Genomic DNA, 18,598 nt, shown 5'->3' on the forward strand with positions numbered 1-18,598 from the left:
TTTTACGTAACGATATTCGAAACATTTTCAGTCGATTTGACCAATGGACGGCAGTTTTACGCCTGGTTAATATTTGGTAATCGTTATAGTTAAATGGTGCGACTCACCATAAATAATGTTTCTTTAGAACATAACTCTATGTATTTTCTATATATCTGCATTAGTTTATAACTTGGACATCTTGTTGCGTATGAGTTCTGTCGAGATCAGCAATGCAGTTGGACAGGATGCATTCACTGACATTTTTATACTAGTGCGCATGCGCTAGATGTGTAGTCATCTAATCACTGTGTGTGTAAGCAGGTGGATATCGTAAGAAAGACGTAGAAAAGTATTTTGATTCCTTATTTCGCTTTTTACAGCCCTTACTTGTGCATCAATCATCATCTTTGATCATTGACATTGAGCAAATGTTAAAATAGTCTTAAGCTAAAATACCTAGAGGTGATGAACTACTTTTCATTATTTTTGTTACCTAAGTTAGGAGTTTTCCATATTTCAGGAGTCAAGTTCCTAGTTAGAGCCCCCCTATAACTAAACTGTCGGTCAACTATCCGGCCAAATATCATACCACTAAAAGTCCACAGTCGGCGGATGGTCACTGTCACATGTCGGCTCACTAAAAGTTCACAGTCAGTGTCTTACAATTTTATGACAATTCACACAATGCCAAAGATAAAACAGCAGTCATCTTTTCTGAACCCATCGCACTGCAGAAACATAATATCTCCATACACAATACAGGTACGTAAAACATTGACAAAAGACGACAATGCAAATATGTACATTCAAGTGTCACTTAGCTCTTCGGTATTTTTGGGACCTTTCCAAAAAGCCCAGAGTCAATGACTTTGGTACATAAAACCTTCGGAGAAAATGCAACCTCTAATAAATTCTAACTTGAAACTAAGTAAATTGACTGAGCCTTTTTCGTGTAAAAGACCCGGGACCAATTTATGTGACTTAAGTTTTCGCTGCCGTTTGTAAATCAAGTATTTTTAGACATCTTTTTTGAGTTAACTTATGCATGCGAATTTTTGGTGTAAATTGAGACCTCTAAAAGTGACCTTCTGTTTTCTTTTTTAGATTTTTAAATAAAATATGTACAGTGGGATAAAATGGTCTTACTTCGATTGCCAATATTTTTTTCGATAGGTAAATGATACTCTAAAATTATACCATTATCATTTTCTATCGTTATATTTGCAGTTGCTAAACGAGACAGGTAGGTACTCAAACTTATACAGTAAACTGCACATTAGTGGTAACTGTCATGCTCCTTAACTCAATAGTAATAAGTATGATTTTCCTATAAAACTATTACCACTGACCTGAAGTTGACTGTACATTAATATGGCTCAAGTCACAAACATATGCAATACATAATGTACACTATAATATATGGGAAACAATACATACCTGTCCATGAACTATAAAAGGTATTAAGGTAATAACCATGTTATTGCGTCTTGCAACAATTAAGGTCGTTATCGCGTGATGTAAGATGCGCTCAGATGTTCGGGCATGATGTTGAAATGCCCTCAGGGAGGCTGATGAAACAGCATCAATGGAAAGTTCGTTCTAGATTGTGCCATCTTTGGTTTTTTGTATCGGACATCTATACTATAGTTCGGCCGTTCAGAGAATGCGTTCCTGACACATCGCGATTGAACTGACGACGTAACTTTGTAATGGCGTTGCAGTTACGATAAAAATTTTTTGCTGATTGTTTACCGTTTTAACAATTGATGAAATAAATTTAAAACAACATTATTATATCAATAATCAATGAATGTTATAATTTTGGTCCAAACTGAGTGTCAAATAACTTGGTAAACTTGGTAACTGACAGGTGTCAGGAACGCATTCTCTGAACGGCCGAACTATAATATAGTAAAGAGGAAACATGTTTTTGTTTGTACCCTAAAAGTTTCGAAGCAACTGAACTGATTTGAGAAATTCTTTCACTGTTGGAAAGTACACATACACTTACACTCATTCCGAGTAACATGTGCTATATTTTATCCCGCTGCGGGTAGGGCTGCCATCTCGAATTTCACCAAACCCGGACAAACATTTAAAAAACCCGGATATTTGGCGTAAATCGCATTTTTTCCCCGAAGGAGTACGATTTTTTTAAACAAAATAATACCTAATTTGTAATCCATTTACTATTAACACATACTTAAATCCAATGAGGTGCTTCATTACATGAAAAGTTCTTGAAACCCCGCCCGGACGGCCCCCCGACGGCCTCCAAACGAGGACAAATCCGGGGAAACCCGGACGGATGGCAGCCCTAGCTGCGGGCAGTATTTGAAGCTGAGGGGAATCGGTTTGTAGATTATACTCGTCATTACATATATGTAGGTATTTTGGATACCATGATGACTGAATAGTGAAGGAAAACTTCGTAAGGAAATTAGCAACAGCGCTTGTTCAGCGTGATGAAGAACGCATACCTTTACCTTTACCTGTACCAGAAGTAGTTCCCGCAATACAAGAAGTGCCCTGCATTGGGACAATGAAGAATAAACTTGATGACGATATTTAATTTATGCGCATTGTTAAATAAGATTTTTTGGAAGGAAATAAAAGCATTTGGGTGTTAACAGTCTCAGAACATCACACATTATAATAACGTGTCCCTGAGTTAGAATTTACCTTTTTTGTAGCCCTTTAAGAGAATAATCATGTAAATCGGTATATTTTTCCTTTTGAGATGGTTAAATAAGTAATGGTTAAAATTACTGTCAATTGCTTTTTAAATTCGTTCAACCGTGTAGAGTAAATAATGTTTAATCCATCCGAATTGAGAGCAAACAAAAAATAAACGAATGTGGATTTATTTTTTATCAATGGCTATTTTGGGAGATTCAATAAATACTTGTTTGTTTTTATTTCCCAAATTATTTTTTATGCCAAAGTGAACATCATATTGAAAATATTGGTTTTGCAGTTTTCGGAAACAGCTTAAAATATTTTTAAATTGCAGTTTGTTTTGTACATGTCAGAGAGACGTATCTGCATGAATGATTTTCAGTAGTACCTTTATTTAAACGTATATATATATATACCTTTATTTAAACGTCATACCAAAATAATTATTCTCTACCTTTACTATCATTTCCGTATCGGCACAGAATGTATTTTTGCTACTCACTACTTCTCTGTTTGACATTTAACTAACTTTCTTTGCAACCATATCGACTTTCAAATGTCTTGCCAAACCTGAACATCCAAAACTTAACCATCTCTAATATATACAATGTTACAGTTAACCACACAACTTCATTCAAGAAACAATGTCAAGAATTTATCGATAAGCATCGATATCCGAAGGTCAGATGCATCTGCATTTGACCTTGACCCCTCTAGTCTGTAAGCTGACACGCCGTGTCTAGCCCAGCCTCAGAGGTCTAGCCTTGACACTAGCTAGACACACAATACTCAACAGCTGATAGAAATAAAACAATCATTATTGTTTTTGAACGGAAACCGCTATTATGTGTCCTTGGTAAATGAATAGAGTTTGAGACCTAGGTTAGATGGTTTTTGTAATTATATATTAAGTTTTTTTTAGTGATTCAATCATATTTTTAATCAGTAGTCTTCGAGGTTTTTTTGATGCGAAACACTTTGGGAAAATTACTTAGGTACTTTGGGTAGTGAATTAAAATCTTTTAATCTCAGGGTTCCTATGTATTACTTACTTTTGTAGGTATTTGCAGATTTAAATGTTTGTTATGTCTCTAGATAATATTGTAGTTAACTATAAGTATATCCATCTATCTATAAATATGAAACAATTAATGTACAAACTAGTAAATAGATCTTCTAAGCAACCAGTAGTCACGAAAAACAATGAACTAAAAACAAATGATAGCCATTGTCATCAGTATGAACAATTGACAAGTCATCACAATTTGTCCGGGACAAACATAATGAATGAGCCTAATGAATAAACAATGTCTAATGATCGCGCGTTGCTATGCACAGGGTACTTGAGCGGTATTAATTGACGCTGCACTCATTTCCTATAGGTAGGTATAGCTTAAATTGTGGTCCGAAATTGTTGTACTGCATGTATTGAAAACCATGTATATTTGACAATAATATCATAACCTGTGGACTACTGTGTAGGTAGTAGGTATATATGTATTCTATAAGGGAAGGCAAAGGAAGGTTCGTAGCCTATCTATAATTTGCAAGTTGTTTAACAATATAAATTCTCTATTTTGTGTTTTTCCACGTTTTTGGGTTTTAACGGGTACAATTCGAATGCCTGTTGTCAGCTTTTTAATGGTACAAAAATTCAAAGGGACTAACTTATGCAGGGGTACTTAAGTAGGGGTACTTTTAGCAATTAAAACTTTCATAGACAGCTACAAAATTTCGCAACTCAGAGCAACATAAAAATTGAAGAATTCTTTTCTCCACTCCCCATCTTAGGCTCTTAACCCTGACAATTACAAACACCAAAGAAACAAACCAGGATATGATATAACAATAACAGTTCATGTTCAACGGCCACGCTTTCCACTTTCTTGTGATAGACATCTCGAGTCGTGGGAGTGCGGGTGCCGTGAGACCACATCGATTATTATCGACAGATCTGTTTTATGAGAGCTCGTTTGTATGGTCGTGGTGGTCTTGTGGTTAGGGTACTTGTACTTATGAGAAAAAGGTGTGATTTGCACCTGGCTTCTGACCTTTTATGAAAGGAATAGAAATGTTTGACTATTTCTTTAAGTAATTTTGCAGTACTGTTAGTTTGTATATTCTGATGTATTTATTAAATCTTCTTGCACATAACAACGTTTTTATCAGTCTACCTTTGAGTTTTGGTTGTCTTCTAATTGCGTCTTGGTCATCATTAACGAAGAATTGGTGAAGGAAAATATCGTGAGTGTTTGTTTCAAAAGTTTGATATCTTGCTATGTATAAGATATGCTTAAGATGTTTGTCTTTTGACTAAATATCAAATCTATCAGCTTAATTAATTAACCAAACAGCAGAACTTACGCTTAAGTGACTTGAAGCAAATAACTTAAGTTAATAATCTGCTGTTGTACATTGTTTGTTTGACATTTAAGTTTTGAGCAAGTAAAACATAGTTTTGCTTTTCACCCTTAAGCAGTTACGTGGGTGATATTTACTAACGCAATGTGGACTGCGTTTTGCAAGGTAAAATCAAAGATATAACCACGGAGGAAGGAAAGATATTGGAGATGCTATAAGGCAGGTAGGTCGGGCGCCTTCTTGTAGGTCAAGCAACGTGCGGTAGGCGTGAACTGTTACTAAAAGTAGCGGGTTGTCCTTGTCCTTGTCAAAAAAACAATTTTATTTAATTGATGATTTTATTTTGAAAAATATGACCGGGTTCCGTAGAAGGCGTTTAAGGGCGGAGCTGGTAAAGTTCTTCGTCCCAAGACCACGCACATTTTGGCGCGCTACCTTCTAAGGAGGTTTTGCGTTATGACATCTCCGCTAGATATTTTGTTCTCCATGGACATAAACCATCTCTTCTTTGTGGCTTCTTTTATAACAGTTCTATAATCTTGGTATACCTTAAACTTGCCACAACATTTTCTCCCTTTATTCATAAAAATGTAATCTAAAAATAGCAAAAACTTACTTACTACATTTCCCAGTGTACTCTCACAAGACATTATTCTGAATAACGTAAGAATATTTCCTAGAGGATTACCGACATATCTCGCTCTGTAAGGCTATGTGCCCGCAGCTATGTGACTCGACGTTCTTTTTAATATAAATGCTTCAGTATTGCTGGAGAACGTGGTTAAGTGGGTTAATAGACATTCTTTATTCATACTTGTTTGCTTGGAAATAATATGCTAAGTTTTGAATTAAAGAACAAACTTTTTTACATGCCTGGATTTTTTATTTGGTACTCTTCTGTGCGTCTTATAACTCTTGGAGTCGTAATGAGAATATTATTGGAGGCTGCTTGACACGTACATATTAAAAAATACGATATGTTTAGAATTGTATTTCCATGTCAGATGATATCAGATAGAGGAGTATGAAGGAAGAAGACATGTTGCACCAACCCCAAAAAAATAAAAATGGGATAAGGACACGAGTGATATAATGAAATTTCTTTCAAAAATATTACAGCTTCTCCCTGCTATTTCCTCAACAAAACATCAGTACAATAACAGTCTAATAAGCTAATAACCTCCCTAATTAGCAAGGAAACAAAAGATTAATAAACACAAAGCAAAAACTCAACTCATTGACACGGTATTGATTCCGAGTAGGTACTATTTTCTCATTCAAACGCGGAAAGCTAAAAAGCTCACCATTGTCTCAACGATGAGACTTGATCTTTTGTCTGTCTTTCTTTTTTTCTTTTGGCATTTTCTTTCCTAGTTTTCCTACGAATTACTGCGAACGGAGAACGGGGTGAAATGCAAGCTTTAATTTGAAAAATATCTCCCGGAAGAATGTTTTGTGAATTGTTTTTTAGTGGAGGAATGCAGGTTAGTTTTAAAGCTTCTTTCGGAACGTTTCGGGTTTTAACGTAAAGGTACCTACATCTATAAAACAGTACATGTATTTAGAAATTTACATACAGTTTATGTTTGTTTACTTTCTTCGTTATGTTTTTCTTCGATATCAAAAGTTGAGGGCGAGTTAATTTACAGAGAAATGAGTCGTTTTTTTGGGCTAAGTATAAAATTAAATAAGCAAATTGCCAAACTAAACAAAACACCAGAATCTACGTTAAGCTAATTTATAGATATTTCTCTCACATTTTCATCTTCAAAGCTTTCAATTTAGCTTTAGCCGAGTCCTTCAAAATCTTCATCCGTTGGCTAAAAAGCAAGCCTAACACATTTTTAAGCCAAAAAAGAAGTGAAGCAATAAAGTAATGAGAGGTCCAACCTTCGTGATGTCTTCGTTAACGTTGGACCAAAAAGGTTTCAAGGAAAAAGGTGCTATTTTGTGTAAGTACATACTTGTAATTTGCTGTGTGGGCTCGCTTAGTTAGATTGAGGATATTTAAGCAAGATTGTGTTGAGCTTTCAAGTTTTCAAAAAATTTAAAAGGCTTTTTTTTTTCAAGTGTATACCTACATAGCTCAAAAATTTAAAAAGCCATTTAGTTTCAAGTGTCGACACTTATATATTTGTGGCAGACAACTGGCATAAAATAAATTTATTTCGCAAATAGTTTGAAAATTACACTTTGAGACTAGCCAAAGGGTTTTCAACTAGCCAGCTGCGATTTAGGTGATCTTCACACTGCCCCGCATCACGCTGCATCTTGCGTGTCGACGCACCTACGCGCGTTCCTGCGGGAGTGCATATCTGCATCATCGTGCGGGTTTTTCACGCACTCACGCGCGTAGGTGCGTTTTGTAAATTCACGCACAGCGAGTTCCATTTTCAAATATACACGTCATGCCCATTCAAAATCACGCGCGGCATTGCGGGATTCAGTGTGCCATACCTTGCGTCTCGCCCCGCACCTACGCGCGGGGGTGCGTGTTTCCCCGCATGTATGTGCGTGATCCGCATGAACGCGCGTGGATGCATTTTCAGTGTGTTGGACTATGCGTGTTTTCCATACAAACGGAGATATTTCCATACAACGGAAAAAAACGCATCCACGCACTACGCTGCATCATGCGGGGCAGTGTGATAATCGCCATACACACGAACTCTGTTGACCATACACCTAACAACAGAATCACAGCTTGACATAGTTCACAATACAAGGACCTAATCAATGTTACTAACAAGACAAGACATGTTACTTGTAACTACAAGTCATAGCTCCTACTATGCAGGTCACATGCAATTCGCACACTGTTTAAATAGATATAAATTAATTACGCATTCACTAGGCTCAAGGTCGTGTGAACGCAAGAGAAGTAGGATTGTGCGTAGTACAAGCTATGGTGGAGCTAGTAAAAACTTCGCTAAAGCTTGTACGTGATGAAGAATGAAAAAAAAAAATAATTAAAGGACAGATAGTTGTGCACCACGTCTTGTGGTTTCATCCAGTGGACAAGACGGCCACAGCAGACGAGGAAGGCACCGGAAAAGATGGCGGGATGACAACGGCGACAACCCTGATTGGTGGGAACTATCAGAGCATAGAGAGGTATGGAGAAAATGGGGAGGCCTTTTCCCAGCAGTGGGACAGTTAGGGCAAAGAAAAAGAAAAGATAGGGGTGAAGAGGTATTTTGGAAAATGAACAAGTATGAATAGCTGATGTTTTGTTAAGGATGCAACGTTGTTCTCATTTTAGTATATGATTGAGTACAAAGAAAGAGAAGTTATCGGCTGTTTTTCTATCTATGTAAGTTCAGTTTATTTAAGTTCAAGTTCTTTGTTGCGAAATCTTTTACAACCAATATAAGCCACTTATTTCATATTGCTCTATTATATAATCAGAGATTATAATCAACAGTTGGTACTATAACGATCTCATCATCGATTTAAATCAGAATCAAATGATTATGATTGCCATCAAATTATCATGATTACGGCCATAGTTTAGAGTGATGAAACTGGCCCTGTGTGAAACTGGGCCGTCCTCTGCAATGTAGGCTAAGTTAGCAACACTGTAGCTTCGTGCTTACTAATTAAACTTAGGTGAGACGTGACAAATACGTGTGTAAAATACCTACAACTGTTTTTCTTTTAAAGATACGAAATATAATGAAATTTAAGATTTGCATTTTTTTAAATCTTTCAACAGGTAACTGGTAACAGACTCAATGTGCAATAAAATTTGAATATCAAAATACTTACCGTCTTACCACAAAAACTTTTAAAAGTCAGTTTAAGCCTTGTCTAAAAAAATGTCAAATTATGACGTTGACATATGATTCATTTTGCAGCCACAATTTTTTTAGACAAGTGTAAAACAGGGTTTAAGTTTTTGTAGTAAGGCCATTAATTGTTATTTATTGCAACCCAGCTGTTTATCGTGATCCGATGGTTTAAGGTTATCCGCGTCTTGGAGAAACTCCTTCTCGTATCCGTACCGATAAAAAATATACCTAGCCTACGTCACCTATACTAGGACCAATTTAGTAGTTTCGAAGCCTACAAACAAACCAACCACAATTTTTTCCCTCTTTAGAACATAAGTTAAGATACCAAAACAATATCGCATCGCATATCTTATACTAATCGAAAGCCTAACACCTGACGCCCACAACCCACATCACATTGTTAAACCAACAATAGACCGTGGCTTCTGTCGGATCTTACAAGATAACACGATTGCCCATACATTTGAGCAATGTTTAACATCCTACACATATGCATTGTGAATAGGCTTTATCATGTGACAAGTGGAGAATTTATTAGTGATTATGTGCTTAGAATGTCGTGCTCGCAGGTTAACTCCTACTCAAATATGACCATAGTCTTAGTGGATACTCTGCAAACTAAGGGTCAATTTATACAAGAGCAAAGTCGAAGCGCATCGAAGCGACTTTCCAAAACTGGACATAACAAGTTGAAACTTAACACTACAGCGTAAAGCACACATTTCTTCTGGGATTTTAAAAAGTTGCGCGTATTCTTGGAAACAGTCGGCCGACCGTTAACCCGATGGTGGCTGAAGTTCAGTCAAAGTTTTCGGTTGGTCTGAAGATGGCTAAATCCCTGATCGTCAGTGTATTAGTGTCATTTAACTAAATCAGTTTAGTAGTTTTTGAGTGAAACCGCGAAAGATAGACGGACAGACAGAGTTACTAGTCAGGATGTGAAATGTCATTTTTATTCGAGTTTATTAGCCGATTATACTATTTTCAATAGAAATCAAAAGCCACAATTTCAGCTTATAAAACATTGACCTCAAGCAAAATAAATCATGCATCGATACACAACCGAAGTGCTACATAAAATTCTACAGCCGTTAAATATACAAAAAATACATTTTTATTTTAATCCATTAACTTGATTAGTTTCTTCACTAACAGCCAGTTTCTTCATCAAAAGTAAAAGCCAAAGGAAAAGTCAAAGTAATGTCTAAAGCAAAAGTTACGGTCAAATAAGTTTTTTCTATTAGTTTTGTTTTCACTTTAGCCTTGAAAAAACGAATTTGACCGTTACTTTTACTTTAGACATTACTTTGACTTTTACTTTTGATGAAGAAACTGGCCGTAAGAGTATCTGCACACAGCAAACTAAACAGTCAGCCGACAGTTAATCCGATCGTTGGCAATTTTTTAAAATAAATCCTTGATTCCTATCAACGTTTTCAGTCTGTCTGATACCGGCTAAATACTAGATCGCTGATATGTGCGTACTACCATTCATCTTCATACTGATTGATAAGCCCAAACAAACTATCGGCCGACTAAAAATTTGCAGTGTGAATCACTAACGGCCAGTTTCTTCATCAAAAGTTAAAGCCAAAGTAAAAGTCAAAGTAATGTCTAAAGTAAAAGTAACGGTCAAATTCAATTTTTCTATTAGTTTTGCTGTCACTTTAGCCTTGAAAAAACGTATTTGACCGTTACTTTTACTTTAGACATTACTTTAACTTTAACTTTTGATGAAGAAACTGGCTGTGAATGGACGCTGGGCTAATTAATAACTTGTGCCACTGATGGACGGTACGGATTATACGAAAAAAATCCCACAACCAGAGGATTTATATTTTTAATCTTTCGCTCATTTTTCAAGCTGTTGTTGATTTATATCGGAACAAATCCCGGTACTATGTTTGTTTAAGAACGATTTTTTGTTTGTTTGTTTGGTTAGGGAATTCTATTGATATTGGTGAAGATATTATGTAGCTAATATTTTCACAGTATTCAGTGAAAATATTTTGCTTGAATTTCTCTGAGAATTCGCTTTGGCGTAAAAGCTACATGTAGGTACTCTCGCATTTTTAATATTAGGTACTTAGTAAGTATTTAAAATACCCGCACAATGCAGACTTTTATTCGTCTGATAGTTTATTTAAAAAAAAAATGACAACCATCGGGTCAGATGTCGGCCGATTGTTTAATCTTCAGTATGCAGTAGCGCTTATAATAATTAGTTACCTATACAGTGACAATATAGCAAAATAACAAATAAAGCCTCACAATATTTAACAAAATCTCATGACCCCAAAACAACTGAATAAACAGTAAACCTTATATAATTGAACCTGTAACGATTAGCTGCTAAAAGTTAAAAGTAAATAATTTGTTAGTTTATGGCCGTTAGTAAAACTTATGTTTATTATCGCAATAAATATTTGCAGGTTTTAAAATGTAACCTTTTTATTGGGCACTAAACTATACGAAGGGGAAAATGGTCAACTCTGGTACTTTTATGTTTATTGTGCCTTCAGAGTATCAGATAACTAATTACTCAGTAGTTTTACGATCTCATTCATCATCATCTGCCTAGCCTTTTCCCATTATTTATATTATTTTCCCATGTTCTATGCGCCATGTTGGGTCGGCTTCCAGTCTAACCGGGTACAGTTGAGTACCAGTGTTTTACAAGGAGCGACTGCCTATCTGACCTCCTCAACACACTTACGGGTTTTGTTATGTTTATAGGTTTTACGATCTATTTAGATATAGATATAATTATTTTATTGGTAAATCTAGCAAATAACATTTTCTCATGATTCAATATTTTTCAACGATTTACGAAAGAAATATGTAACTGAACTCAAAACTTCTTACAACATTTTCTTCTTGAAATTTTTTATAGTCTTAAAATAAAATTTAATTTACGTTTTCGAAGACAATGGTATTTGTAGTAGAGAGATATTGATACGAGGGCTGCCTTTTAAGTTGTGTCGTTTGAAATAAGTATAGATAATCCAATAGGTTATTACCGTTTATTATTTTTTTAAGAATACTTAGCGATATTTAATGCACTTTTGCATGCATTCAAATCAGTTTTTAAATATTTATTCCATTCCAAAGTGGGGGTAGTCAAAACGGCCGATTTGTATACGTCAACAGCTTCTTCAGGTGTGCTGAAAGGTAGTCCACGAAGAATTTTCTTAATTTTGGTTAATGTATTAAAATCATTAGTGCTTAAGTTACAGCTGTAAGGTGGATGATCCAATATTACAACATTTTGGGAACTCAAAAACATCGGTGTTTGGCGGGCGGTGCGCGAACTTGCATTGTCATGGTGCAGTATCATTCGAAGTCTTGGATAGTTTTTTCTAAATTCGGTGATGACTTTTGGCAAACAAACAATGGTATACGAGTCAGCGGTAACCATGTCGCGATATTTTAGTACAATAGTGGCGACACGATCACCCTTTGCCAAAAACGAGACAACCATTTTTTTTTTAAGTGCTTTGCGAGCGTACGACTTTGGTCGGTTTTGGCTCGTCTTGGAAGACCTAGACAGCTGACTGCTGCTTAGAATCCGGATCATAAGCGTATATCCAGGACTTGTTATCACTAACTATATCATAGACCTGCTTTGACTCTCCTCGGTCGAATCGCTGCAGAGTTTGACGTCACCAACTTACTAGGGCTGTTTCTTGGTCGTCGCTAAGAAAATGTGGTATCCATGGAGAGATCATCTATCTTACGCCAAGTTCTTCGTGTAGGATATTTTTGACTGTGGTCCCTGAAATGCCCACGGATGCCTCTATTTCACCATATGCTACATGTCCGTCTGCGAGGATTAGCTGCCGCACAGCCTCGATATAAACTTGCATCATGGCGGTTTTTGGACGACCTTCACGAGGCTTGTCACTGAAGCTAGAGTGCCCAGGTTGAAATTCTAAATATCAGCGTTCTGCGGTCCTAAGGAATGGTGCTACATCACTAAATACAGAATTAATCTCTTTCTAGTACTGAAGTCGCGACAATCCCCTTTTAAAGTTGTAGAAAATTATCGCACTCAAATTTTCCTTACACATTTCCATTTTTGCAACCGACCTGTCACCTTTGAATGGACGATACAATAAAACTATTAGACCTATTTAAAAACATTCTTTTGTTTTCGAATTCTAAATTCAAAAAGATTCAAATAGCATATATATATATTTTTAAAAATCGCGGGAGGTTACCAAACGACAGAACTTAAAAGGCAGCCTTACGTATTTACGCAATAAAATCTAATATAATTATTTTCAGGGGCAATGTCTTCAGGAGGAATTTAATAAAAATAAAATTTAATGGGAAAATGCCCTTGTTTACTGAACGCTATCATGAATTAATTTTCTTTGCGCATAAAATGGCTGATGAATTTTTTAATGTCGAAGCGAAGTCCAAAAGTTAGACTATCTTGGTTAAGATAAAAATATGTTTACATCATGTCATCATTATTAGCCCTTTTGCAGTTCCATACCGTATTAACTTAGAAAAGTTTCATTGGTACTGCCAGACCTGGAATCGTACCCAAATTCATACTTGAGACGTGGGTTCTTTACCCACTAGGCCACCACGACATACTGCAGGTCACATCATGTCAGAAAATTCAGGCATTGAAGGAACGAGATTATAATGTATGTAGATTAAATCATAAGGTTTGAGGATGTCGGGAAAAGTAATATAAATATAATCAGCTTACTGTCACTCGGATATCAACATATTGTATTAACTTTTATTACAGCTGTTCTTCTGTAAGATTCTTTATTTATATTAAAGATCACCGAATTGAAGTTAGAATATAAATACGATTATTTATATAATATACGAAGAGCTTCTGGGTAAGGCAGTTGATCATAAAGTGAAGCAACGCTTGGCGTCAAACGATGCTTGTTATGACCATTTCCTCTATGTTTCGGAAAGCATGATATACTGCAGGTCCCGGTTGTCATTTGAACATCTTTGGCAGTCGTTATGGGTACTTAGCAGCCAAAAGGTCTGACAACCAGTCTTGCATAGGGGTATTCGGTTGCCCGGGTAACTGGGCTGAGGAAGCCAGATAGGCAGTCGCTCCTTGTAAAATTGGTACTCAGCTGTATTCGGTTAGACTGAAAGCCGACTCCAATATGTTTGCGAAAAGGCTTATAAAAGAGATAAAATAGTTTATCTCTCAATAACAAGTGTGATTAACTCTCTGCTGTAGTCTGGTTTTTATATCTCAGCTACATCAGAACTTCCTTGAGATTTCATTATCTATTGAATACAGTGAAAGGAAAGTTTAACCCCCTGAAAAGGAGACTCGGAGAAGGAAATGACTAATCAAATGATATAATCTTTAATTAAACAGAACCAATTAATTTCGCGTTATCCCAAGTTATTCATAATTCCGTGGAAACGTCCCGACTAATCTTTGTAATTTGCATCTTAGCCTACGAGCATACTGCATACTAAACAGTCGGCCGATAGCTGACCCGATAGTTGGCAATTGTTTTTAAAAAGAAAGTCTTGGTTCAAATCCATGTTTGCAGTGGGTCTGACACCGGCTAAATACCTGATCTTGGTAATGTGAGTACTACCATTCATCTTCATACTGATTTATGAGCCCAAACAAACTATCGGCCAACTAAAAGTTTGCAGTGTGCTCTTAGACAATACACAGCAAGATTAAAATCGAATCCTAATTTAAGTTTGTAAAACAATACAGTAGTTTCGTAACAGCCTGTTAAATTTTAAACTAATTAAGTTAAAATTCGAAGTTAGTTTACTTTGTAAGTATTTCGATCGAAACTTTCGTTAAGGTAGCGTTGATTTTGAATTTATTTTGTATCGGGTATTTTATGAAGGTAATTTAGAAGCTTTTGTTACACAATTAATTCTTAAAATGTTGATATTTTAAAGTTGTAGTTAAGTAATTAATATGTATTACATGTTGCTTGGTTTTATTTGAAGTTTAAGGCAAAAGTCGATATCAATCCTTTGTGTATGTATATTTGATGTTAATAAGCATTTTGTAGTCATTAAACTTATTTTCTTCTCTAGACAATAAACCTATAGTCTGTCAATCCATACTTTAGCCAGTTTACCAAATCCATACAACCTATACAGATAAGTATATCGGGTGTGTCGTTCACAATCACATTAAATGAAATGCGTTAATATACTGGTTAATATATGTCCATTAATACAAAGAAAAAAGAAAAATACGTAAAAATAAAAAAAAATGCATTTTTCAAATAAAATTTTTTTGAATAAAAATGTGCGGAAATTAGAACACCATATAAAAGTCAGTCATTACAAACAACTGAAATTCTCCCGTGTGAACTGACACCTGTCAACTGATCAAAACATTCGATATCCCTAACTTTATCGCTGCTTTACACATGATGTTGTAAATTATAAAAACGAAAAATGACTCCTGTGGTTAAACCACTGAATGGATTAGGTTATTTTTTTTTTTAAATTCGCCATAGAATATCATAAAGTATATGCGATAGGATTTAATGTGATTGTGAACGACACACCCGGTATATCCATTTAACTGTTCCAACGTTTACCTATTCTCTTTCACAGTAACTTTGCAACTAGATCACACATACATACAGACTAACTAAAACCGTATAGATATGAAAATGGACTCACCGATGAAACCCGTCCAATGGTGCCTGGATAACATTTTCAGCTCGGAGCACCAATAAGCACTGAAACAAATGAAACGACAGGTTAGTTGCAGAAGTACGAGTTCATATGAGATTATTTTGGATAATAATGAAGGATACTTTTGGAAATAGAGGAAAGTTGTGGAATGCTTCACGTATGAGAAGGAATGCTATCTACATCTATTTGATAACCCCTAATGTAGATTAAAAAAAAAACTTAAACTGTTCAACAATATTTTTAAAAGTAGGTACAAAATATTTAAGTATATATTTTTTAGTTTGGTTTTATTCTGTAAATATTATTCTTTTTGAAATTGTGCCGCAGCAAGGCTATTTCTAAGACTTTCAACGCCAATCGTAACACAAATCACAGTCACGACGACGGCGACGTAAGTATGGCAATAATGATGTAGTAAGTACCTATTTCAATTCACAATCAATGTGGAACTTCTACTTCTACTCTGTTGAGTAACATAGGAATCCCAATCAGACATTGTAATTGCATTTCATTTGCTGTCCGCACAAGGCATTGATCACATACTGGCATGATCATACATTTGTGCCGACTTCACTCACAACTGCACAGCTACACTCGACCTTCTTACTAACAACATAAGGTTGAAAATCCCATGTAGGTAAACGTACCACAGAGTTCAGAAATTATTTGAAATTGAATCTTAGCATTTCAGAAATAGGGTTGATTTTACAATGTTTTTCTCTGCGTTATGCATTTAAAATGTGTTCGTATAGACGTGAAATGAACAGCGTTTAGTTAATATTGCTGTTGAGTACATACAAGTACACAAACGTTTCATATTAATGGTTTGAATTCGGGTACAGTCGGGGTAAGTGGTTGTTTTAGGATGACAATGAGGGTAGCTTTTGTGATGGCGTTTATAAACAGTTCGAGAGAACATGATGGCTGAAGAGGGCATAAATAGCGCTCATAGCAAATTCTGTTGATTTTATGTAATAACCAATGATCGACTCTTGAAATAACTAACAAAGTTTTAAACACTACAGGTGCTACTATCTTTTAAAATTTAAACGAAATAATAGCCTTCTAAAAAGGACGTACGCTCAATTCTGATAATTGTATGAACGAATTATTATCTCATTATTTACCTATACTTAAATCGCTTTACATTACTTTCAGTTTAACAAAAGTTCAGTTTCTGAGCATGTTAATAAAATTTCATTAACATTTATACAATACAATATATATTACGTCCACATTATTACAGCTTCCACACAAAACAAAAGACAATCCCAATAAACAAACATTAACTACACCACAATAGAGGAAGAGAATTAAATTAATTTGTATAACAAAGTGAGAACCTTTTGTATACTTGATTAAGTTAATTTGTATTGAAATGAGCTCGTGATGAAGAACAAGGGTAATTAACAGGATTAAGCGTACTTCTTAGGTTAACTTTACTTCATAGTACAATAGTTATTTCATCCGCGTCGCGAAATAACTACTTACGGCCGGTTCACACATGTCTCCGTTTTACTGTTCCGTTTTATCGTGTACGTTTTTTTTTCGTCGATGGCGTATGTAGTTGTATGAGTGACTTCACACGTGGCACAGTATTCTGTATACAACTACATACGCCATCGACGAAAAAAAAACGTACACGATAAAACGGGACAGTAAAACGGAGACATGTGTGAACCGGCCGTTAGGTACTTACATATCGTACGTGGATAAAAAGTAGCTTACATAGATACTCTGTTACCTATGTATAACATGTTGTTGACTGACATTTGTTTGTTTGTAAAGCCTCCGAAACTACTGAAACCATTTGAAAAAATATTTGACTGTTGAGAAGTTTAGCCGGGTACGGTGTAAGTAAGTGGTTTCCCTAGAACGACAGAGAACCCGCGTTAAAGAGCTGGTTGTTAATGTAATCGTTTTATTCCAATTATTTCCACGATTATTTCCATCAACATAAAGAAGACGAAGAAGACAATTTTAGAAGACAGACTCATGAAGACACAGCTTCCTTAACCCTAGTTCAGTTTAATATTTAAGTGAAATCTTGTTTCTACTAAGTGTTATTCGAACGTAGGTAAATAAAACAACTTATTCTAACTTATATAAGCCTGAGTTGACATCGCCACGTGCACTTTCAGTGCAAACGATATCAAAGGAAGCCTATAAAATAATTTCTAGAGATCAAAAGCTGTAAGTAGTTAAATAACATTTAATTAGTTACCTTAACTTACCCATGTTTACAGTTAATTTAACTTACATAAGTAAATCAAAGCACTTGAAGGGGTTCGAAAATTATGCAAAGGGAGGGAGAATATAAGTTACCCACGGTTTCACCCATGCCTTGTTAGATGTAGCGGTTTCCTGTAGTTTCACCCGCGTCCCGAGAGAACTACTACTCGCACCCAAATAAAAGGTAGCCTATAGCCTTCCTCGACATGTTGGCAACAGTATGACAGTAGCCTAGCCCTTCCTGGTTCTATCCTATTTCCAGACCTACTAATTTCAGTTTATCCTGTATCCACATCATGGATACAGGATAAACTGAAATTACCATTTCGGTTGGTTCAGTTGTTGCACAGTGACAAAATTGGAATATTAGTTAGTATGTAAATATAAAATGTAACCTAATCAAATGTCAATTGGCGACTGCCAAATTGAATTGGAAATCATTAAAAAATAATAACTTTAAAGTTCATTAAATTGCTATTATTATAAAAAAATAAAATCCGGCTTAACGAAATGCATAGCAGATATTATAATCCTTTACCTACTTTATATTAAAAATTAGTATTACTCTAAGAGGATTTCTCTATTAATCCGAATATTTTTTAATTATAATAAAGCTTAAGATAGTGTAATAATTGCAATAGTTATTTTGGCTTTTGTGTTTCACAGATTATATCTCATACTTTCTAGATTAAGCACACATAATAAATGTCTAATATACTTAAATATGAACATTAAACTTAGCCTACCCGCAGACAGCAGACTAAACAGTTGACCAACAGTTGGCCGATTTTTTTTGAAAATCGTGATTTCAATTAAAGTTTTAGCCGATCTTTGCCGATTTTTTTTAGAAAATTGTGAATTCAATCAAAGTTTTT

At 35.4% G+C, this 18,598-nt stretch overlaps 1 protein-coding gene across 1 annotated transcript in view; it reads right to left on the minus strand.

The window, feature by feature from the left end:
• Positions 1-18,598, minus strand: part of LOC124642655 (protein obstructor-E-like) — a 69,945-nt gene that overhangs the window by 36,422 nt on the left and 14,925 nt on the right. The window contains exon 2 of the mRNA XM_047181230.1: positions 15,477-15,535. Within this exon, the coding sequence (XP_047037186.1) occupies positions 15,477-15,510 (34 nt within the window). The 5' untranslated portion in view covers positions 15,511-15,535. The remainder of the gene's footprint in view (positions 1-15,476; positions 15,536-18,598) is intronic.

The sequence above is a fragment of the Helicoverpa zea genome, chromosome 2 (genome assembly GCF_022581195.2).
Source record: "Helicoverpa zea isolate HzStark_Cry1AcR chromosome 2, ilHelZeax1.1, whole genome shotgun sequence".
NCBI classification, from domain to species: domain Eukaryota; kingdom Metazoa; phylum Arthropoda; class Insecta; order Lepidoptera; family Noctuidae; genus Helicoverpa; species Helicoverpa zea.